This window comes from Zingiber officinale, chromosome 11B, assembly GCF_018446385.1.
Source record: "Zingiber officinale cultivar Zhangliang chromosome 11B, Zo_v1.1, whole genome shotgun sequence".
Lineage (NCBI taxonomy): Eukaryota > Viridiplantae > Streptophyta > Magnoliopsida > Zingiberales > Zingiberaceae > Zingiber > Zingiber officinale.
Window position 1 is genome coordinate 87,798,910 of NC_056007.1, and position 23,581 is coordinate 87,822,490.

At 45.4% G+C, this 23,581-nt stretch overlaps 1 protein-coding gene and 1 pseudogene across 1 annotated transcript; both read right to left on the minus strand.

The window, feature by feature from the left end:
* Positions 1-214: 214 nt before the first annotated feature.
* Positions 215-5,504, minus strand: LOC122034496 (conserved oligomeric Golgi complex subunit 8-like). The gene is made up of 12 exons (XM_042593775.1): positions 5,261-5,504; positions 5,042-5,194; positions 3,971-4,119; positions 3,403-3,480; positions 3,204-3,297; positions 2,981-3,055; positions 2,157-2,453; positions 1,854-1,921; positions 1,714-1,768; positions 1,150-1,288; positions 777-961; positions 215-700 (listed from the first exon to the last, which is right to left on the minus strand). Exons 1-12 carry the CDS (start codon positions 5,414-5,416, stop codon positions 404-406), a joined length of 1,746 nt encoding a protein of 581 aa, XP_042449709.1. The 5' UTR covers positions 5,417-5,504; the 3' UTR covers positions 215-403.
* Positions 5,505-16,163: 10,659 nt separating this feature from the next.
* LOC122035477 lies at positions 16,164-16,258 on the minus strand (annotated as a pseudogene).
* Between the last annotated feature and the right edge of the window lie 7,323 nt (positions 16,259-23,581).

Genomic DNA, 23,581 nt, shown 5'->3' on the forward strand with positions numbered 1-23,581 from the left:
AGAATGATACAAATTGGCTTTTAAAATAGCTTGGTTAGCTTTGATGGAGAATAGGAAGACGAAGAAAGAGAAACGGTATGGAAAAAATTACAAGAATATTTATGAATTCTCTCTTTGATTCATTCTCTCCCCTCTCCTCTCTTTCCCCTCGGCTAGCATTGGAACCGTACACTAGAAATCTAGAAAACCAATAACACACAGCACGAACATTGTATGAGGTAAAAACATTTAAACTATTGATGATAGTTGCTCCACATTTTTTTTTTTGAACAATAACCTCGAACTAGAGAAATTTATAGCGCTAAAAATATCAAGTTCCAATCTCAAATATATGTGATTGAGACCATTGCCAAACGATTGAAAGCCGGATTGATCAATCTGATTGATAAATATAGATCATAACCTAGTGATCACTTTGTATCTTTGTTGGCTCTACTTCTGCGCCAATTTCTTCAGCGTGATTGTCTGTCTCTGATTTTTCACCATTGGCTGGAGCTTCATGGTCGGTCATTATGGCAACGGCTACGGCCTCCACTGGTTGCTTAGCTTCCTTGCTCACCAAGGAATCTTTCAATCCTCTGACAGGAGGGGTCGCAAACAGCAGACTTAGACAGTCTAACATACTTCTGTGCTCCATAATCAAGGATGCTCCATTTGGATAGCAGCGATTGAAACAAGTGGCACAATATGGAAAAGCTACCTGGGAAACACAAATGCCAGTCATGCAATTGAAGAACACGGAACAAAAGCTAATATCGATTAAGAACTCAACAAACCTCCACGAAAGCGCGACAAAGAGACAAAAAAAGAGTAGACTCGTTTCCTCGGAGCACCCGCATGGCATTGTACCTCACCAAGGAGTCAGAAACTGCCTGTAGGCCTTGGACAACCTCTTGAGCCAGAATGTACTTCAAGCTTACTGGAGCACATGGTCGAAGTTCGTTCATAGCAGCAGAAACACCTGTACAGTGTCAAGATAACATATCAGCTGCAACAGAACTGCAGAAGCAGAGCCCTAAGCTGCAACTTCTTCTGCATAGTAAAATGAATCATCTGCATATGATTGTACTGCCACAAGGTATTTAGTAAACTTCCAGTGCAAAGAAACAAGATCAACAATGAATGTTATCAACAAGTGCTTATGCTTACCATTGACAAAAATGGCTATAGGTGGATGCTCCATCAGTGCAGAGGGTGGTGCTACATCATCATTGCTTTCATCCATTGATCCATTACTTGCAAAGCCAACGGATGGCAAAGGGACCCAACGGTGCGAATCTAAGACAATCTACAAATACCAGAAAAGTTGCTTAAGTCCTTTCACTAGAAACTTTCTTTTCAGTGATAGTAAATTATTTAGGGATGGTACTTTCCGTAAAGCTTTCTGAAATAGGGCACACACACATTTATAGGCCATAATGCTATGCAGGATAATCAGGAAGGATAATCAACCCAATGCCAACAGTTTTAATTTAATCACTAAATATAGCATTTGAAGGTTTCTGAAAAAAATAATACTGTTGATGAAGTCTAAGTAGCAAAAACAGACCAAATTTCTATGCAGGTAGCCAGAATTTAACAAAGCATTATTGACAAGGGAATTAATTTCAACTAAAACCAAAAGGAAAGGAATTTACAAATTAAGTTCAGCAATCAGAACTTGAGAAGGTATATATGCCAAGTCATAAGCTCATGCAAAGGTTGCCCAGGTACCTGAAAATTCTTGACTGCAGTACTCATATTCTTTGAGAATAAGTTGATGACTGCACTGTGATTGATGAGAATGTCAATGATACAAAATAATACATTTATAATTCATTACTAAATTGAGTGATAAAGAGTTGCTCATTTACCCTTCAAAAAGTGGAGGAAGCAAGCCTCTAAAATCAAGTCCAACTAAGCCCAGGCCCATTGCACAGTACTGAATGCAGCAAAAGCTAGCAATATGTTAAACTCACATACAGAAGAACACATGGAAGCAGTTGAAACTTGAAATTCAAAGTTTGTAAACAAGCAACAGCCAAAAGAGGTAAAAGGTTGTAAATGAAAATTGGAATGCCAAAGAAGCTCTAAATGTCTAACAAAGAACTTCCTTAAGCGCTTGGTGTTATAAAATTGGAAAAAAAAAGAACTATCAATTGCAGAAATGGACTCACCATACACTGATCAAGAATATTTGACAAGGATCCACCTTCAGTGATTTTGGGAAGCATAGCTTCTAGAGTGCTTAGGTGATTTCTTATTTGATGCATGGCCCAACTGAAAAGAAGTCCACCATCATAGTTCTCCTCACTCCCAGATTTATCATTGTTGAAGATAGCCCTATATTGGTTAACAACATCAAATAGATGCGTCCTGTGGCAACTGACCATCCCTTTCAAGTACTCATAAACATTTCTCTGGTCTAAGTCATCCAGAATTCCAGAAAGCCACGTCTCTCTGCACCTCAAAAACTGTTCAAGCAACAAATGGGATAAAAATGCATAGTTCAGTTAAAAAGCAAACACTTAATTGATCTGCATAATTTGTACATCTCCAGAGCCACATCAAATAAGCCAAAATTAGCACTCAAACAAACATACTCTTTATCTTTATCAACCATTCAAAAATTCAAAATTTAGAAGAAAGGTTCATGAAAGTCATTGATTACCAGTTATTACACCATAGTCTTTCAAAGGTAATTGAAACTTGTAAACCCCAAATATTTATTTGTTCCTAAGTATTCTATCACAAACAAATCAAAACATTCTGGGATGTTGGAGGCACAAAATCCTGTATTCGCTCACAATGGAAGAGAACTATCTTCTTCAGCAACATCTCTAATATACAAACTCCATAAGTTTTCATATGATGTATGTCAATAGATTAAAAATATATAGTTCAGACTAATATTTGTCTACTTCAGCAATCAGAAGCCATTTTTACTGCATAAGCTAACAACACAACAACAGAAAATGGAATAGGAAAAGAGAAACCATACCTGCAAACGTAACTCAGATTCAGTGAATGCTCCTATTCGACGAAGATGCGCAACAATCCGCAGACATTCAGGCAACTGTATGACATTTTAGTTTTCAAGAACTTAGTTATGTGATTCCAATGAAAGGAATTGTCTTTCAGAAGATATGAGACAAGTAAAATGGAATGAACCAACATGATGCACTATAAAACACTAGAGAGATCTTAAAATGTTTAGACAAAACCTGAATGTTTGAACGAAGTTTCTGAAGAAGCTGGGATAGCATAGATTGCATCGTCTTTCTAACTTCTGCTTCCAATGCCTGAATGACAGGCAACCTTCATTCCAAATATCAATGCATAGGTATTATCATGAATGAAACCAGCAGACTATTTCATTACTCAATAACAATGGTGCAAGTTTTGAATCAGAGAGAGACTTACTCGACATGCATTTTTGACAACTTGCTGACAAAAGCTTCAAGATCAAGGGCTTCCTCATAGTTGCCATTCCTTATACATCTGGAACACATGAATGCATGATTACATTTTACAGCAATTAACATAGATTCACCAAATAAGCATATGATTAGAGTATGGGTGATTGGTATGCTGCGTGATCATCTATATGTACTCGGTACTCCAAATTTGGATGGACAAAAAACAAAGGATGAGAAGGGCTTATCATCTGCACAAATATAAATAACCCATCCTATCTACTAACCATCTACCAGCATATCTGCCCAAGTTAATAGGCCCTAAACAAAAGGTGTAATTTGGGGAAAAAAAGCATGATTGAAGAATGGGCATTTCCATATGTCAAATGTAGTGCCTTAAGAAATGAATAATAACAGATCTAAAGTTGAGGTATGCACATCATATCAAAAATGTTGTGGCCATGATTTTAAATGATCAAGATTTGCATGGGTACAGCCAAAGAACCAACAAGATAGATACTAGGAATCATACTAGGCACATAAACTAAAGTTTAATTTAGAGAATGTGTGCATACGTGTCCATTAGCTGGGGGATTTCAAGCAAATCAAGCAAAGTGCTGTGATGCGCAAGTAGCGTCTGGTTGAACTTCCTTTCCTCCAAAATTTGCTGTGCTGATTCAATAAACTCTGTGCAACCAGCTGTAAGATTTGGGATCTCTGTTATCTGCAACAAGTATATAACAAGAATGAAACCCTACTCTACTTCCTATCCCCTAAAACCATATTTGTGCAGAACTTAATTACATAATTGACAAGTATTTCTGCAATTTACTAAAGTGAGAAGAAGAAAAAACAAATCAGTTTTGGCTTCTCAAGCAAGCATGATATTCTGCTGATTTTAACAAGGAGTAGGCAGACTTTAATTGAAAGGAAAATTGACTCTCCTTATATACTTCAGTATTTCCTTTGCACCCCTCCGGTATACGTGCATGCTTTGCTAGACTTAAGTCTACCCTCTTCCAGTTACCCCTTGCCCTCATGGTCTTGAGACAGTTCAGTTTAAAGGGAGAGATTTTGGTACCAACTCCAGTGTGAAAGGAGTGGCTCAGATCAACCTATGTGTACAGGTTGGGATGCCACCTAAAATAACCGTGTATCATTTTGGAGTCACAATTAATATTGTTGTGACCCATATGTAACCAAATCAATATAGCATCGAGCATACTTTCTATCACTATATAATTTAAAGCAAGGTAGACACTAAGTTATCTGTGAATTCATAGGTGAATAGTTATCCAGAGAAGAAATATGTGAATTCACACCAGTGAACAAGATTGTATCAGTACGAAGATGATTCAAAACCAAATGTATCTATATGTTCTCGAAGGTTGCAGTTTTTCAATACCACAAAGGTATGCAATTGCTACTCAAAGTCCCAAATGGCAGACGAGAGTAAAATAATGCAAACCTAGAATTAGACAGACGTTGTTTCACATCGTATATGTTATGCACATGGTGTTGTTCAAGCCCGCTCCTACTTATTCAAGAATGCTAGCACCTAAAGTACCAAGGGTTACAAGAGATTGAGCAGGGCCTCGAATGCACAGCGACAAAAATAGGGTTTACAGGAGGTGTTAAAAGGGTACCAAAGAATCAAGGTGTTTATCGAATCCAGAAAGCTGCTCCTTGATGAAGGAGACGGCATCTGCCGCGGCAATGAAGGCACGGTAGTTACCGACGGCCACCTCCTGCATCTGCCTCCGAATGCGCTCCGCATCGATGCGAAGAAGCTCCGGCTCCTGCAAAGTCACCACGTCTTTACCAGATCTGACACCACAATTGAAAGACCGAGGAGGAGGAATTACCTTGTGCAGGCGATCAAGGGTAAACGAGAGGAGCTCGGAGACGTAGTGCTGCTGCGCGGTCCCAGCAAAGGGGAGGAGTCGAAGCGCCGACACTGTCGTCGCCTCCTCCTCTTCTCCATCTGCTCTTCCGGATGGGCTCCTCATCTGGACTTCCATGGCGAATCAGCACGTTGGAAAACGGAAGTCGTATCAGATCTCTGCTTGCAGATCTGCTTCCTGTTTCCTTCAAGGTCCTGCGTGCAAAAGTGAATTATAAGTTGCAAGAACTTTTTTTTTTTCTCAAATAAAAAAAAACATAAGCGAAAATTGAAAAACATGCCCTTTTCCGATTTCATGTTTTTCTTTTTTCCCCATTTTTTTAAAAAAAAGAAAATTGACATTTTATATTTTATGAAGTCCTATGCCAATCTAAATCAACTTAGAAACCCAATTTTTAGGCAAACTATTTTATGAAGTCCTATTTCACAATTATTTCATTTAAATATTAGTTTAAATAACAAAATTGCATATTTTATATATCATGATTTTATTAAGTAAAACTTAAAAGATTTATTGAAATTATTAAAAGACACCTACAAATATATCATAGTTGGAGATCGATGACAATCTGAATATCATACCATGACATCATAGTCCCGAGAACTATTAATTATGATTCATAGCTATTATAATAGGAGTATTTTAATTATGATTAAGACTGATAATAGTTATAGTTTATAACGTTACAACCTAAACATTTCATATTAACACTAATCAACATTATATTATAGTAGCTATGAATCATAGTTACTATAATATAAACAATTTATTTTGATCAATATTATATTGAAATAACTATGGTATATAGTTATAGTAGTTATGAGATATAAGATTGTAGTTGTTATAATTGTATAATATTTATGGTTCGTAGCTATTATTATTATCTAATTGGTGTAATTCTGTAATTACTATAATAAAACTAAAAATAGAGATACTTATAAAAGTAAATTGAGATGGAATGAAATACTATTTTGATAACAAATTTGGATGATTTCAATAAAAAAAAATAAAAGATATTCTTTTAACTTTTACTTTTATATATATATATAAAATAAAAGGTGATATAATTTATTCCAAGTGACTTAATATTATCGTCCCATTGTAAGATAAAGTAGGTAGGTTTTCATTAGACGGAAATAAACCTGTATCAATATCAGAAACTACAACAGAAGCAAGACAGAGAACAACAGAACTTTCTGCAGACGCTAGCTTCTGTAGCGCAACCTTCTGCAGGACGAAATGAACCAGAACTTATTTACACTTGAACAATCTTTGAGCAAATGTTTTTTTTCTGGATTTTCGATAGATAGATTTTTAGAAACCATTACATCACGAACCTTAAATAGATAAAACAAAAAGAAATGAAAAGACAACAAGACAAATGAAAGGACACCATTAACTCTAGACCATTAAAACTCATTTAATCTCCATTATCTTCAGTATTCAATCTCCATTATCATCAATATTTATTCTCCATTGTCATCAGCCTTGAACCAACACCAACAAACTCCTCCTTGGATCAAACGCTGATAGACACTCCAATCTTCTCTCGAAGCCACACAAATCTGCTCTGGTGAAAAGACTTGGTGAAGATATCGGCTAATTGATCTTCTGTAGTACAGTAGATCAATTCTACTTCTCCTATCTGTTGTACTTCTCTAAGATAATAATACTTCACATTAAAGTGTTTTGTTTTACCATGAAAAACTGGATTCTTTGAGATCGCCAATGCAGCTTGGTTATCAACAGAGACTTTCGTTTCCTTCTCCATTATGTAACTCATATCATTCAGAAGCTTCCTCAACCAAATAGCTTGATTCACAACACTTGTTGCCGCAACAAACTCAGCTTCTGCAGTCGATTGAGCTACAATTTCTTGTTTCTTCGAACACCATGAGAAACAAGCTGATCCTAGTGAAAAACACTGAAGTACTCTTCATATCATCTACAGAACCTGCCCAATCACTATCAGAAAATCCATAGAGCTCAAACTTGTTGGACCTTCTGTACCTTATTCCATAGGAACTCGTCCCCTTAAGATATCTAAGTACCCTCTTCGCTGCTATCATGTGCGCTTCACTAGCATAATGCATAAATCTTGAAAGTATACTTACTGGAAAAGGATATCCGGCCGAGTTGTTGTCAAGTACATCAGACATCCGACCAAACTTATGTAGAATGCATTGTCTGCAGGTGCAGAACCATCACTTTTGCTCAGTTTATCCTTCTGTGTCATAGGAGTTGCTACACTCTTGCACTCCTCCATCCGGAATCTCTTTAGAATCTCTCTCACATACTTCTTCTGATAAATAAAGATCTCTCCTGGAATTTGATTCACCTCCATGCCAAGAAAAAATGTCATCTCTCCCAAATCTGTCATCTTAAACATCTGCATTAGACTCTGCTTCATCTTCTGTATGAGCTTCTGATCATTTCCTGTAACCAAAAGATCATCTACATACAAGGAAATAATAATTACACTCAGATCAACCTTCCTAACATACAGAGTATGCTCACTTTGACTTCTTTCAAACCCCAACTCAGTAAAATAATCATCAATCTTACTATACCAAGCTCTAGGAGCTTGCTTTAAGCCATACAGAGCCTTCTTCAACTTGTACACCTTTTGTTCAGGCTCTGCTACACAAAACCCTTATGACTGCTCAACATAAATCTCCTCCTGCAAAATACCATTAAGAAATGCAGATTTTACATCAAGTTGGAATACCTTCCATTCCTTTTCAGCTGCAATTGATAGTATCATCCTGATTGTATCTAGTCTCGCCACAGAAGCAAAGGTCTTTGAATAATCTACTCCCCAAACTTGAGAGTAGCCCTTCACAACAAGCCTAGCTTTATGCTTGTTCACAGAACCATCTGGGTTTAACTTCATTCTGTAAACCCATTTTACTCCAATGACCTTTCTGTCATGTGGTATATCCATAAGTTCTCAAGTTTCATTCTTTTCAAACATAGCTAGCTCCTCCTGCATTGCAGCTAGCCACCTTCTGTCTTTCTTTGCATCCTCAAAACTAGCAAGTTCCATTACTGTAACATTACATCTTTCATAAACATCAGTTAATGATCTCGTACCTCTTATTGGTGTATCATCAACATTTTGTTCAGAACTGAGTTGCTGCTCGATGTTCTATCCCTCAGCATTCCGCTCCTCAGAATTCCGTTCCACCAAAACAGACATCTCTGGTCCCTCAGCATTCTGCTCCTCAGAATTTCGTTCCACCAAAACAGGCATCTCTGGCGTATGCTCAGAGACTGATTCTCTGCCCGACCATATCCACTTTTCTTCTTCAAAGAACTTAACATCTCTGCTCATAATTACCTTTCCATTATGTGGTTGATAAATTCTATAAGCCTTTGATTGCATACTATAACCAATGAAGATCCCAACTTCTGCCTTCTGGTCCAACTTATCTCTTTTCACTTAAGGAATATGTGTATAACACACACATCCAAACACCTTTAGATTCTTCATGATCGGTTTGACCCCATACCAAGCCTCATGAGGTGTCTTCATACTTACTGACTTTGTAGGAAGTCTATTCTGCAGAAACATTGCAGTATTCGCAGCTTCTGCCCAAAACTTTTTTGGCATATCCTTCTCTTGCATCATGCATCTTGCCATCTCCATGATGCTTCTGTTCTTTCTCTCACTCACACCATTTTGTTGTGGGGAATAGGGTACAGTAAACTGATGCTGCACTCCAGATTCTTCACAAATGGACCTCAAAGTAGCAGAAGTATACTCTGTCCCATTGCCAGATCTCACAATCTGTATGGATCTACCACACTCATTTTCAACTTGCTTCTTAAACTTCTCAAATGTCTCTGCAACCTCAGACTTAGTCTTCAATAAGTAAATCCAACAGCTTCTAGAGAAATCATCTATAAAAATGATACAATACTTACAACCATTTAAAGAAACCTCCGACATAGGTCCACAAACATCTGTGTGAATAAGCTGTAGCTTCCCACTGGCTCTCCAGCTCGAACTCTCAAAAGGAAGCCTCGTCTGCTTTCCAAGCACACACGTTCTATAGTCAGATGTATCCTTCTACTGTAGAATTGGAAATCCAACTGCCATATCATTCTTCTGTAGAAACTCTATGCCCTTGCTGTGGAAATGCCCCAGGCTTTTGTGCCGAAGTTCTGCTTCGTTATCTTGGGCCACCATAGCTTGCTGACCCCGTGACATGGGATCAAAGGAGAAGCTCTTGTTTTTCATCTGAATCTTGAGTATCCTTCCCAGAAGAATCTGCTATCAAACATAATCCTTCTTCGAGCATCACCTTGTACCCCTTCTGCACGAGTTGACCAACACTTAAAAGATTTTGATCAATCTTAGGTACATACAATACATCACTTATCAACTTTCTACCTTTTAGACCATCAACGACTACATCTCCTCTTCCTTCAACATCGATGTAATCACCATTTCCAATCTTCACTTTAGCATAGAAACTTCGATCTAAATTTACAAATGACTTCTCATCATACGACATGTGATGGGTACATCCGCTATCCACCAACCAACTTCTATGAGTCACACCTGTAGCAAAACAAGATGTTGTAAACATCAACTCTACCTCGTTATTTACAGCACCTTCTGTAGCATCTTGCCGAGAATCTTTCTCCTGACAAAACCTTGCAATATGCCCAAACTTATGACAATTATTGCACTTCACGTCTGGCCTCCTCCAACACTTGTAATGTGGATGACTTGTGCCTCCACAATGTTTGCAAGAATCAAACCTTTCTCTCTGATAAGCAGAACCACTCTCAGAAGGATGCCTCTGTTCAGCATGACCTTTGTTACTGCTTGAACCTTCTGCATTCCCTTTCTGTTGGTTCCAAGACTTCTTTTCTCTTCCAGAAGCTCTCATCTTAGACCTTGCTGGTAAGGCTCCTTCCATGGCTTCTACGGGAACTTCCCTTCTCATCAACCTTCTTTGTTCTTGAGCTTCTAATGCACTCAACAACTTCGCCAACCTTATATCGGATAGATCCTTGGTGTTCTCTAGAGAGGCAATCGTAGCTTCAAACCTTTCTGGCAATGATCCTGTCCGAGTCGCTGAATCGACGGACGCTGGGCACGTGGCGCTCTCCTCTATCTCCGACCAGCTGCACAGACCTCCGGCAAACTTGCACAGAAGTCGGGCCGGGGAGGGGTCCCCGGCGACGACCCTCCGACGCTCAAGTCAGGCAAGAAGAAGACGATGAAATAGCTCCGAAGATCAGAGTTTTTCCATACCTCCGGCAAAGTCTGCGGGCTCTTATATAGAGCTCTGAGGAGGCTGATGCACATACACCGAGGCACACACGTGTCCTCAGCCCATACCCAGTATGGGCTTGTCAGAGGAGCTTGTCTGACCCCTTACTGCTACAGTCCGCGCACGTCTCTGATGGGACAGCATAATCTTCTGATGAGATAGCATAATCTTCTGTCTTGCCATTCTAGCCCTTCTGTTTCCGCACCGAGCGGCATGCCGCTCGGCAGTCCCATCACGTCCGACCGGACTAAAGTATACGTCCGTTCGGGGTATTCCTGGTCATGTGCTCTGGATTGTTCGCAGTGTTGATACTTTATTCCTTCGGCCGAGCGGCCCATCCGCTCGGCACTACTATACTGTTCATCCTGAGCGTCGGAACCCCGACTTCCCGCCGGGGTGTATTGCTTCCGCTCGGAAGCTTCAGCTGGTCGTCACCATCATTATCCGCTCGGCCAAGCTTCTGGTTGGCCTTTTACCTTTTGACCTCCACGTGGCGTTGACTCTGCTAAATGGGGACTCCCATTCTTACTGCCGGATCACTTGCCTCCCCTTCAAGTCTAGTCGAAGGAGGCGATTAGTCCGACTGATTGGACTATTGTTTCGCCGAACGGCTCTTCCAGGAAATCATTATCCGCTCGGCCGATGAGGCGGTAATTACGGCCTCCGTCAACGCCATCGTCCCTCCTTTCTTGTGCTCGAAAGGGGACTTCTGTCGAAGTATTTTTGATAAGCGAGTCGAACGGCCGTACGTTGTCTTATCCTTCCGCTCGGACGTTTATAGACGCCGGCTCGTCTCTCGATATTTAACGTCGGAGCTCGACGGCGCGGATATTTATAGCCGGTCGGCGCGGCTCTCGATCTTTAACGACGGAACTCGTTGGCGTAGATATTTATAGCCGGTCGGCGCGGCTCTCGTTTTTTAACGACGGAGCTCGTCGGCGCGGACATTTATAGCCGGTCGGCGCGGCCCTCGATCTTTAACGACGGAGCTTATCGGTCTTCTGCTCGGGGATTTATAGACGCCGGCTCGTCTCCCGGTTTCCCGGCCGGAGGGCTTATAGATGCCGGACCGTCTCTCGATTTTTAACGACGGAGCTCGTCAGCGCGGGTATTTATAGCCGGTCTTCTGCTCGGGGATTTATAGACGTCGGCTCGTCTCTCGATATTTAACGTCGGAGCTCGACGGCGCGGATATTTATAGCCGGTCGGCGCGGCTCTCGATCTTTAACGACGGAGCTCGTCGGCGCGGATATTTATAGCCGGTCGACGCGACTCTCGATCTTTAACGACGGAACTCGTCGGCGCGGATATTTATAGCCGGTCGGAGCGGCTCTCGATCTTTAACGACGAGGCTCGTCGGTCTTCCTCGAGGATTTATAGGCCTCGTCTCCGGTTTCCGTAGGAGGTTTATAGGCCGGACCGTCTCCGATTCCGTAGGAGGGTTTAATTTATAAGCCGGACCGTCTCCGGTTTCCGGAGGGTTTAATTTATAGGCGGACCGTCTCCGGTTTCCGGAGGGTTTATAGGCCGGACCGTCTCGATTTTAACGCGGAGCTCGTCGGTAGCGGATATTTATAGCCGGTCGGTAGCGCTCTCAATCTTTAACGACGGGGCTCGTCGGCGCAGATATTTATAGCCGGTCGGCGTGACTCTCGATCTTTAACGGAGCTCGTCGGTCTTACCTCGGGATTTATAGGCGGCTCGTCTCCGGTTTCCGTAGGAGGGTTTATAGACGCCGGACCGTCTCCCGGTTTCCCGGCCGGAGGGTTTATAGACGCCGGACCGTCTCTCGATTTTTAACGACGGAGCTCGTCGGCGCGGATATTTATAGCCGGTCGGCGCGGCTCACGATCTTTAACAACGGAGCTCGTCGGGCTTTTAAGCCTAATTTGGACAACGTTTACCTGGCCGAACGGCACAGGGTCTTCGGAATTGAGCCTTTGGCTCGTACAATATACCTCCGGCTGAGCAGCTCGGGGCCTTCGTCGTCGAGCGCTTGGCTCAGATAATTTACCTCCGGCCGAGCGGCACGGGGCCTTCGGATACTATACCTCCGGCTGAGCAGCTCGGGCGCTTGGCTCAGATAATTTACCTCCGGACAAGCGGCACGGGGCCTTCGGATACTATACCTCCGACTGAGCAGCTCGGGGCCTTCGTCGTCAGATAATTTACCTCCGGCCGAGCGGCACGGGGCCTTCAGATACTATACCTCCGGCTGAGCAGCTCGGGGCCTTCGTCGTCGAGCGCTTGGCTCAGATAATTTTACCTCCGGCCGAGCGGCACGGGGCCTTCAGATACTATACCTCCGGCTGAGCAGCTCGGGGCCTTCATCGTCGAGCGCTTGGCTCAGATAATTTACCTCCGGCCGAGCGGCACGGGGCCTTCAGATACTATACCTCCGGCTGAGCAGCTCGGGGCCTTCGTCGTCGAGCGCTTGGCTCAGATAATTTACCTCCGGCCGAGCGGCACGGGGCCTTCAGATACTATACCTCCGGCTGAGCAGCTCGGGGCCTTAATCGTCGAGCGCTTGGCTCAGATAATTTACCTCCGGCCGAGCGGCACGGGGTCTTCCCATCGAGCTCGGGGCTCGGTTAATATGATCCTGGCCGAGCGGCACAGGCTTCCCATCGAGCCTTTGGCTCAGTTTATTTACTCCCGGTCGAGCGGCACGGGGTTCCCATCGAGCCTTTGGCTCGGTTTATTTACTCCCGGCCGAGCGGCACGGGGTTCCCATCGAGCCTTTGGCTCGGCTAATACACTCCCGGCCGAGCGGCACGGGCTTCCCATCGAGCCTTTGGCTCGGCTAATACACTCCCGGCCGAGCGGCACGGGCTTCCCATCGAGCCTTTGGCTCGGTTTATTTACTCCCGGCCGAGCGAGACGGGGTTTTCCCATCGAGCCTTTGGCTCGGTTTATTTACTCCCGGCCGAGCGGCACGGGCTTCCCATCGAGCCTTTGGCTCGGCTAATACACTCCCGGCCGAGCGGCACGGGGTTTTCCCATCGAGTCTTTGGCTCGGCTAATACACTCCCGGCCGAGCGGCACGGGCTTCCCATCGAGCCTTGGGCTCGGCTAATACACTCCCGGCCGAGCGGCACGGGGTTTTCCTATCGAGCTCGGGGCTCGGCTAACATACTCCCGGCCGAGCGGCACGGGCTTCCCATCAAGCCTTGGGCTCGGTTTATTTACTCCCGGCCGAGCGACACGGGATTTATCCCATCGAGCCTTTGGCTCGGCTAATACACTCCAGGCCGAGCGGCACGGGAGTTTTTACTCAAGAAACTACAAATTTATGAGCAACAGAAATAATTGAAGAATTGACCTGCCGACCAGCAAGGGATCTGACCCAATTTCTTGACTCCCAAATACCCGTGGAGTGAGAAGAATATATATACTTGTCGAAACTCATCAAGGCTTCCTCGTCGGACCGATATCGGGGCAGGCGTTGCTCCCACTTGAATTCCGGTCGGGCCCCCATTTTGCCCCCATTTCGCCTGTTGCTCCGGTCGGTCCGCTCAGCTTGAGCCTTCTGTTTCTGTTGCTCCACGAGCTTAGCTGCTCTTGCCTCAATTAGAGCGTCGGGCCTCTCCTGGGAGAGCATCACGGTGTGAGGTCATCCAGCCTCGTCCATCTATTCCGCTCGGATACAAGCGCGTTCCCACAGACGGCGCCAATCTGATCCTGTCCGAGTCGCTGAATCGACGAACACTGGGCACGTGGCGCTCTCCTCTATCTCCGACCAGCTGTACAGACCTCCGGCAAACCTGCACAGAAGTCGGGCCGGGGAGGGGTCCCCGGTGACGACCCTCCGACGCTCAAGTCAGGCAAGAAGAAGACGATGAAATAGCTCCGAAGATCAGAGTTTTTCCATACCTCCGGCGAAGTCTGCGGGCTCTTATATAGAGCTCTGAGGAGGCTGATGCACATACACCGAGGCACACACGTGTCCTCAGCCCATACCCAGTATGGACTTGTCAGAGGAGCTTGTCTGACCCCTTACTGCTACAGTCCGCGCACGTGTCTGATGGGACAGCATAATCTTCTGATGAGATAGCATAATCTTCTGATGAGATAGCATAATCTTCTGTCTTGTCATTCTAGCCCTTCTGTTTCCGCACCGAGCGGCATGCCGCTCGGCAGTCCCATCACGTCCGACCGGACTAAAGTATACGTCCGTTCGGGGTATTCCTGGTCATGTGCTCTGGATTGTTCGCAGTGTTGATACTTTATTCCTTCGGCCGAGCGGGCCATCCGCTCGGCACTACTATACTGTTCATCCTGAGCGTCGGAACTCCGACTTCTCGCCGGGGTGTATTGCTTCCGCTCGGAAGCTTCAGCTGGTCGTCACCATCATTATCCGCTCGGCCAAGCTTCTGGTTGGCCTTTTACCTTTTGACCTCCACGTGACGTTGACTCTGCTAAATGAGGACTCCCATTCTTACTGCCGGATCAGGCAATGACACTAAAATCTTCTGTATGATCCAATCATCCTTCATATCTCTGCCCAGAACTCTGATTCAGTTAGCCAGATTGATCAATCTATCTGAAAAATCCTTCACAACCTCATTCTCCTTCATTTGTTGTCTCTCGAACTCCCGCATCAAATTCAAAGCCTTCATACCTCTTATCTTCTCATCACCTTCGTACTCAATCTTTAGAAAATTCCAAATATCCTTCGCGGTTGGAAATTTCATGATCCTGTTGAATATAAAAGGTGACACTGCAGCATAAAGGCACGACTTCGCCTTCGCCTTCCTTGTGATACTTTCCTTGTGAAACCGTATTTGATTGATTGTAGGATTGTCGGGGAGTGGGGTCACTTCATAATCATCCTTCACTGCTTCCCACAAGTCACTACCCTCCATGAAAGTGCTCATCTTCACCGCCCACACTTGATAGTTCTCCCCATCAAACACAAGAGGTGTCGTAGAAGAAAAATCGCTTCCGCTTGCTTCCATCTCCTTCTGTAGGATAGAAACAACCTTCCAAAAACTTCACAAGACTTCCACAGCTCCCGAAAGATCACTAAGTGCTCTGATACCACTTGTAGATTTCACTTTGTGGAAACAATTAAACCTGCATCAATATCTGAAGCAAGACAGAGAACAACATAACCTTCTGCAGACGCTAGCTTCTGTAGCGCAACCTTCTGCAGGACGAAACGAACCAAAACTTAAGAACACTCGAACAATCTTTGAGCAAATGTTTTTTTTTTTCTGAATTTTCGATAGATAGATTTTTAGAAACCATTACATCACGAACCTTAAATAGACAAAACAAAAAGAAATGAAAAGACAACAAGACAAATGAAAGGATACCATTAACTCTAGACCATTAAAACTCATTTAATCTCCATTATCTTCAGTATTCAATCTCCATTATCATCAACATTTATTCTTCATTGTCATCAGCCTTGAACCAACACCAACAAAGTAGAAAAATCAAGAGACATTTTGTCTTAGTTAGCATAGTGATCTTTTATACGAAGAAAGTGGAATATCCAATTAAATATTTTGCATTCAAAATTTACTTAAGCTAAACATTCATATAGATACAATCTGCGCCAACCAAAATAAAAAAAAATGGACCATTTCTCAAAGTTATGGGCATCATCTTTGCACAAGGGGTTTCTGTATCATTTCAATTTTATCATATACGTCCCAAGAGACAAAATAACTTTCTTTGATTTGAACTTATGACCTCATCTGGTAGGTGAATACTCACCACTATAATACAAACGACTTTGTTAAAAAAAATGGTTATGCTAATCTTCTCAGTATTAATGTTTCATACATCAATTAATATAATTTTATATTTTATATGTGATTTATTCTTATCGGCAAGCGGAGAAGATGATAAGCTGAGGATGTGGCTAGAAGGTTGATGGGACGAAGACTCCACGTGACTCTTCAACACAAAAGACGTTAGTGTCAGTCCCCAGGGCGTAGCAAAATTGGGGGTGGATGGTCTTGTGGTTGAGAGGTCCAGGGTTCGATCCTCGGGGAGTCACGGTCTGGGGTTAATATCTCTGCCATGCACTTTCAACTGTGTACCTGCATTTACTTCCCTCCATATCCGTAGGACCGACTCTAGGGGGGTCGCAGATGTGGCGGTTCCACAAAAGGCGTTAGTGCCAGGCCGGGAAAGGGTTCCTCGAGTTGATCATCCGACGCTGAAGTCAGTTTCAGATGAAGAATAATAAGAATACTGTAGCAAAGAGCATGTGAAATAACGAAGTTATGCATACCTCCACCTGTAGATGATAACTCCCTTTTATAGTATCACTGTAGTGTCTGCGTACATATCACAAAGCGTATGCACGTTTTCCAAAGTGCTATAAAAAAGACAAGTCAAAAAATATCTCTGATACTCCTCCTTAAGCGAACATGTAAATCTCTGATGTGATAAGCTGAAAACTTCTAAAGTACGATTCACCTGTTGGACATGTTCTGTTATCAGTGATACAAACATCTAAAAGAGTATGAGGGGATATGTAGGTAGGACCCACTATTGACCTATCAACCCCCGCTTGGAATGACTATTCCCGATTGACCATGTTGAACAAATCAATCTCCTTTCACTTGACTGTTCTTATTGCTGGAGGGTTGGTTTTCATCCGATCGGACGTGCCGTCTGGTCGGTCGAGCTGATGGTCTGGGGAATTTACTGTTGTCTCTATTGTTTCGACGTGGGTTTTTAGAGACTAGCCATGCCATCCTGCCTTAACTGCCCGCTCGGACAAGGCATGTCGTTCATCTAGCTTTGCTACTCCGCTCGATCGTCTTCGCCTGATTTATGGACCATATCTTTTTTATTTTGACTTTCATATTAATCATTCTTTCTTACTTTGACCTATTTTCGATAGAGCCCCCTTTTCATCACCCTATCATGGTCCTTGTGGATTATAAAAATTATATATAAAATTATAATATGATAAATTTTATAGTTCATAGAATTGTAGTTTATGATAACATAAAATCTATCTGTGGAATAAAAAATATAATCAAAGTATATTATGTGTTTGTGATCCAATACATTCATAATTTTCAAATGCAACATAATAGAAGGCTTTACAATTTATACTAACAAGGTAACTATCCTCCCTAATCCTCAGTAAGCTCCTGTGGAAAGGACCTCCATCCAATTTGTGTCACAATTAAAAAGGGCATGGTATATTATATGCACATTTTTATTAATCTATATAGTTTTTTCTTTTAAATATACTGATACGGATATGGATGAGGGGCATAGAGGGAGTTTGAGGAAAGGAGAGGGGCAATAGGGTCTTTTCACTGTGTAGGGCATTAAAGGAGGGGGAGGGTACTGTTCACGGGGGTCCTTCTCTGTGCTTTCGGTCCGCGGCCAAGGAAAAAAGGGGGGAGGGCATCTTCTTCCTCCGACGGTACTCGCCGGCGCGACGCCGACCTTTGGCCATCCTCTTCTTCTTCCTCTTCCGGCCAACGTCTCCTCTCCTCTCTCTCTCTATTTTTTCTTCCGTTGGCCTAAGCTCAAAAGGGGGCTAGTTTGTGGGTTTTGGGCTGCCGCCGCCAAGGAGAAGGTTGTCTTCTGCCTTTCCACAGCTCTCACCAACGAGGATGCCGGTCGCCGGCTGCTCCTTCCCTTTCTACTTCCAGCAGGCCATTCCACTCCTCCTCCTCTCGCCGGAGCTGCTTGCCACAGTCTCTTCTCTTCCTCCTCCTACTATCGCAGGAGCCAGCCAAGGAGGCACCACCTCCCCTTGCATAGACAGCCGGAACCCACACTCTTGCTACCGGCTTCGCCGGAACCTCCCCTCCTGCCGCTGATCCCAAGCACAGGTTCGTCCACCATAGGCGTAGGCCCTATGGTGGCTGATCTGTTGGCGTTCCCTTTTTTGTTGTGCTCTGGCCTTCACGTCAATTTGTGTGTGTGTGTTATGTACCGACCTTGACATTGATCTGATTTGTGTGTCGTGTCCCAACTTGTGCGCCGGTATATTATTGCGGCCTGCGTGATGATCTCGTGTCCCGGCCTGCGTGATGATCTCGTGTCCCGGCCTGCGTGCCGATCATGCTTCCCGTCCTGCGTGCCGATCGTGCTTCTCGGCCTACGTGCCGATCGTGCTTCTCGGTCTGCGTGTCGATCGTGCTTCTCGGTCTGCGTGCCGATCGTGCTTCCCGGCCTGCGTGCCGATCTCGTGTCCCGGCCTGCGCGTTGCTATTATTTCTCGACTTACAGCTGTCTTCCGGATCCAAATCGCGTTTGGTTCCGTGCCTTCAGACCCGGCTCCACATCCGACTCCCGTTCGGCTACTCTTCCAGGTCCCGACCACTCGAGCAGCATCCCATCCGAGGGCGCCCCCCTGGGCCAGGGTACATTCTCCGTTCATATTCTATGCATATTTCATTATTTTATGGCTTAGTATTATACTCATATATTCGTTGGATCTGCAGCGAGTATCGGGGTATCGGGGCCGGGTCAACCCGGTCGCTGGCTGCAGGTAGCGTTGACCAGAGGATTTTTGAAGACTTGGTCAACACAGAAGTCATCTCAGCATACCCCCCTATGGGACGCGGCAACTCGGTCAACATTCCATCCACCTCACCCGGCGGTTTATCTGACTCAGATTCCGGACATGATCAATTTGGCGCCATCTGTGGGAACATCCTTCACCTATTCTGGAACATGAAGATGGACGACGTCGGGAGGTTCTCTGCTATTATCACAATCCCGGAGGATCTCGACTCACATATTATTTTCTATCCTCACTCCACCGGTATTTGGGAGTCGAGGGATCGAGTGAAGCTTCAACTGGCTGATAGGTTAGTTTTTTCCCTGACTCCACGGGTATTCGGGAGTTAAGGGACCGAGACAAACCCTTAGGCGGTTGGCATGACTTCCCGATCAGGTACGCTACAAGCTCTGCTCCCTTTTTACGATTATAGGAACTGATATAGCTCCCTGATAAGAGAGTAAAATCCTAGTTCCTTGATCAAAGACTAGGGCCTGCGATTTTTGATCGGACACTAGGGGCTCAACTCCCCGCACATACACTTGGGACACAGCTCCCCACTTATACACTAGGGACACAGCTCCTCGATCATTGACTCGCAGTACCACTTCCCGATCAGGATCTAGGGGTCTCGCTCTTTGATTACAGGCTAGGGGTCTTACTCTCCGATCAAGGACCAGGGTTCCAACTCCCCGATCAGGTGTGTTATAAGCTCTGCACCCTTCACCATGAGGCTCTGCATCCTCTTACTGCTACAAGCTCTGCACCCTTCACTATGAGGCTCTGCATCCTCTTATTGCTACAGGCTTTGTACCCTTCACCATGGGGCTCAGCATTCTCTTGTTGCTATAGGCGCTTCACTCTATTATTATTATATGCTTTGCATCCTTCACTTGTTGTGCAGCCTCTTACATCTACAGGTGTTGCTCCCTTCAACCACGGTGCTCTGCTTCCTTCTATGGCTATGGGCTCTGCTCCCTTATATCGGCTTCACGTTCTTTATCTTCTCCCCTTGCTCCATGGGTATTTGGGAGTTGAGGGACCGAGACAGATCCTCAGTCGGTTGACACCACTTCGCAATCAGGTATGATAAATGCTTTATTCCCTCATATTACTACGAGTTCCGCTTTTATGGACTTCAAGGCTTATCCTCCTCCATTTGGGGTCGAGCTATCGCCACTGGTCTCAGACCAGAGTGTCACCACCGGTTTCAGATCGGAGTCTCGCTAACGATCTCTCAGTCGAGCTTCTAGATCAATTCCTGGTCAGACCTCCAGATCAATGCCTGGTCAGACCTCCAGCTCAATGCCTGGTCAGACTTCCAGATTGCTTCTTTTGTCAGGTCTTTAGATTGTTTTCTGGTCAAGTCTCCAGATCAATTCTTGGTCAGACTTCCAGAGCAATTCCTGATCAGGTCTCCAGATCAATTCCTGGTCAGACATCCAGATCAATTCTTGGTCAGGTCTCTAGATCAAGTACTGGTCAGGCCTTCGGATCACCTCCCGGTCGGGATTCCAGACTCTCGCCCCAGTGCGAGTTATAAGTGAGCATGCTCTCACGCCCAACGACCTTCCTGGTCGGGTCCCAGACTCTCGCCCCAGTGCGAGTTATAAGTAAGCACTGCTCTCACGCCCAACAACCTTCCCGGTCGGGTCCCAGACTCTCGCCCCAGTGCGAGTTATAAGTGAGCATGCTCACACGCCTCCAGACTCTCGCTTTAGTGCGAGTTATAAGTGAGCATGCTCTCACGCCCAACGACCGGCATGTCGGGTCCTAGACTCTCGCCCCAGTGCGAGTTATAAGTGAGTATGCTCTCACGCCCAACGACCTTCCAGGTCGGTGCTCATCACTTACCCGCAGCTCTACCTGGCACTCAACCCACTCACTCCTCACTCGTCGCTCTGACCGACACTCATCACACTTGCTTTATTTGTCGCTTTGCTCGGCACTCTTAGTTTGCGTTTTCGCTCACCACTGTTGTTTGGTCGGCACTGACTCACTTGCCGCTCTGCCCGACACTCATCACACTCACTTCACTTGCCGCTCTGCCCGGCACTCATCACACTTGCTTCACTTGCCGCTCTGCCCGACACTCTTAGTTCGCGTTTTCACTCACCGCTGTTGCTCGGTCGGCACTCATCTCACTCGCTACTCGATTCATGAGCCTTGCGCCTGCTCAGTTCAAGGGCTTTGTTCCCGTTTACCTTCGATCTCGTTGGCTCCATGCTCGCGTCGTTCACGGCATCCGCTTTCGCGTTGCTCATGAGTTTTGCGACCATTCGTCATCGACCTCTTGGTTCAGCTCGACGATTGTCCTTTTATCTGGTCGACATTTTTTAATTGCCCGGTAGCGATTTTATGATCGCTCGGTCGACATTTTTCTCAATCGCGCTCACAGCTTCGCTCGTCCATCCTTCTCTCTATTGGTCGATCATGATTTACTGTCGCTCGGTCGACCCTCGCTCGATCACGATTAGGGCTTTGCTCGTCCATCACACTCTTTATTGCCAGGTCTCGATTTACTGTCGCTCGGTTGGCACTCGTTTGGTCACAATCATGGCTTCGCTCGTTCATCATTCTCTTTGTTGCCAGGTCGTGATTTACTGTCACTCGATCGACACTCGCGCGGCCACACTCTTTATTGCCAGGTCGCGATTTACTGTCACTCGGTCGGCACTTTCTCAAGCGCGCATTCGGTTCTACTTATCCGTTCGTCTACTGGCTTGACATTATCTCGGTTGCCTATTTTTTGATTGCCCGGTCGCGATTTACTATAGCTCGGTCGACACTTTCCCGGTCGTGCTCACGGCTTCACTCATTGATTCGTCTCTCTATTGCCCGGTCACAATTTATGGTCGCTCGGCCGGAATTTCTTTCTAGGTCGTGCTCGCAGCTTTGAGCGCCCATCATTCTCTTTATTTCTCGATCGCGATCTATTGACACTCGGCCGATATTTCCTCGATTGTGCTCACGGCTCTGCTCGCCCGACACTCTCTCTATTGCCCGGTCGTGATCTATTGACACTCGGTCAATATTTCCTTGGTTGCGCTCATAGTTCTGCTTACCCATCATTCTCTCTATTGGTCGGTCACGATTTACTGCCGCTCAGTCGACGCTCTCCCGGTCGCGCTTAGGAATTTACTCGTCCGGGTCGCGATTTATTGTCGCTAGGTCAGTATTGTTTTTGGTCACGCTCATGGCTCTGCTCGTCTATCATTTTCTCTATTGCTCAGGCGTGATTTATTATCACTTGGTTGACACTTTTTTGGTTGCCCGGTATTTGATTTATTGTCGCTCAATCGTTTTACTCAGCATTTCTTGACCGTGTGCTCGATATCGCTCGACATTCGCTAGATCGCTCTTTTGACACTCGCTCGATATGTCTTTTGTCGCTCGGTCGGCGCTTATTCTTTTCGTCGCTCTGCCAGGTACCCGTCGTCCACAGCTACTCGTTCGACGTTATGTGACAGACCCGCGATACGACTCTGTATTCAGTAGTGATTCTGTGTTTTATTTGGATAGATCTAGTCAGTCGGACTTGCGCCTCCTTCGACTAGACTTGAGGGGGAGGCTTGTGATACGGATATGGATGAGGGGCATAGAGGGAGTTTGAGTAAAGGAGAGGGGCAAGAGGGTCTTTTCACTGTGTAGGGAATTAAAGGAGGGGGAGGGTACTGTTCACGGGGGTCCTTCTCCGTGCTTTCGGTCCGCCGCCAAGGAAAAAAGGGGGGAGGGCATCTTCTTCCTCCGACGCTACTCGTCGGCGCGACGCCGGCCTCCGACCATCCTCTTCTTCTTCTTCTTCCTCTTCCGGCCAACGCCTCCTCTCCTCTCTCTCTCTCTATTTTTTCTTCCGCGGGTAGACCATGTCAAGCTCAAAGGGGGGCTGGTTTTGTGGGTTTTGGGCTGCCGCCGCCAAGGAGAAGGCTGTCTTCTGCCTTTCCACAGCTCTTGCCGACGAGGATGCCGGTCGCCAGCTGCTCCTTCCCTTTCTCCTTCCAGCAGGCCGTTCCACTCCTCCTCTCGCCGGAGAATTGCCACAGTCTCTTCTCTTCCTCCTCCTACTATCGCCGGAGCCAGCCAAGGAGGCACCACCTCCCCTTGCATAGACAGCCGGAACCCACACTCTCGCTATCGGCTTCGCCGGAACCTCCCCTCTTGCCGCTGTTCCCAAGCACAGGTTTGTCCACCATAGGCGTAGGCCCTATGGTGGCTGATCTGTTGGCGTTCCCTTTTTCGTTGTGCTCTGGCCTTCACGTCAATTTGTGTGTGTGTGTTATGTACCGACCTTGGTATTGATCTGATTTGTGTGTCATGTCCCAACTTGTGCGCCGGTATATTATTGCGGCCTGCGTGCCAATCTCGTGTCCCGGCCTGTGTGCCGATCTTGCTTCCTGGCCTGTGTGCCGATCTTGCTTCCTGGCCTGTGTGCCGATCTTGCTTCCGGCCTACGTGCCGATCGTGCTTCCCGGCCTGCGTGCCGATCGTGCTTCCCGGCCTACG

Excerpts from the sequence above, each read along its gene's own strand:
- LOC122034496 (XM_042593775.1), bottom strand. The coding sequence starts at position 5,416 with ATGGAAGTCCAGATGAGGAGCCCATCCGGAAGAGCAGATGGAGAAGAG. Across the intron at positions 3,481-3,970 it reads ATCCCCCAGCTAATGGACAC|ATGTATAAGGAATGGCAACT; the intron begins GTATGCACACAT and ends CATGTGTTCCAG. Across the intron at positions 3,056-3,203 it reads AACTTCGTTCAAACATTCAG|TTGCCTGAATGTCTGCGGAT; the intron begins GTTTTGTCTAAA and ends AATGTCATACAG.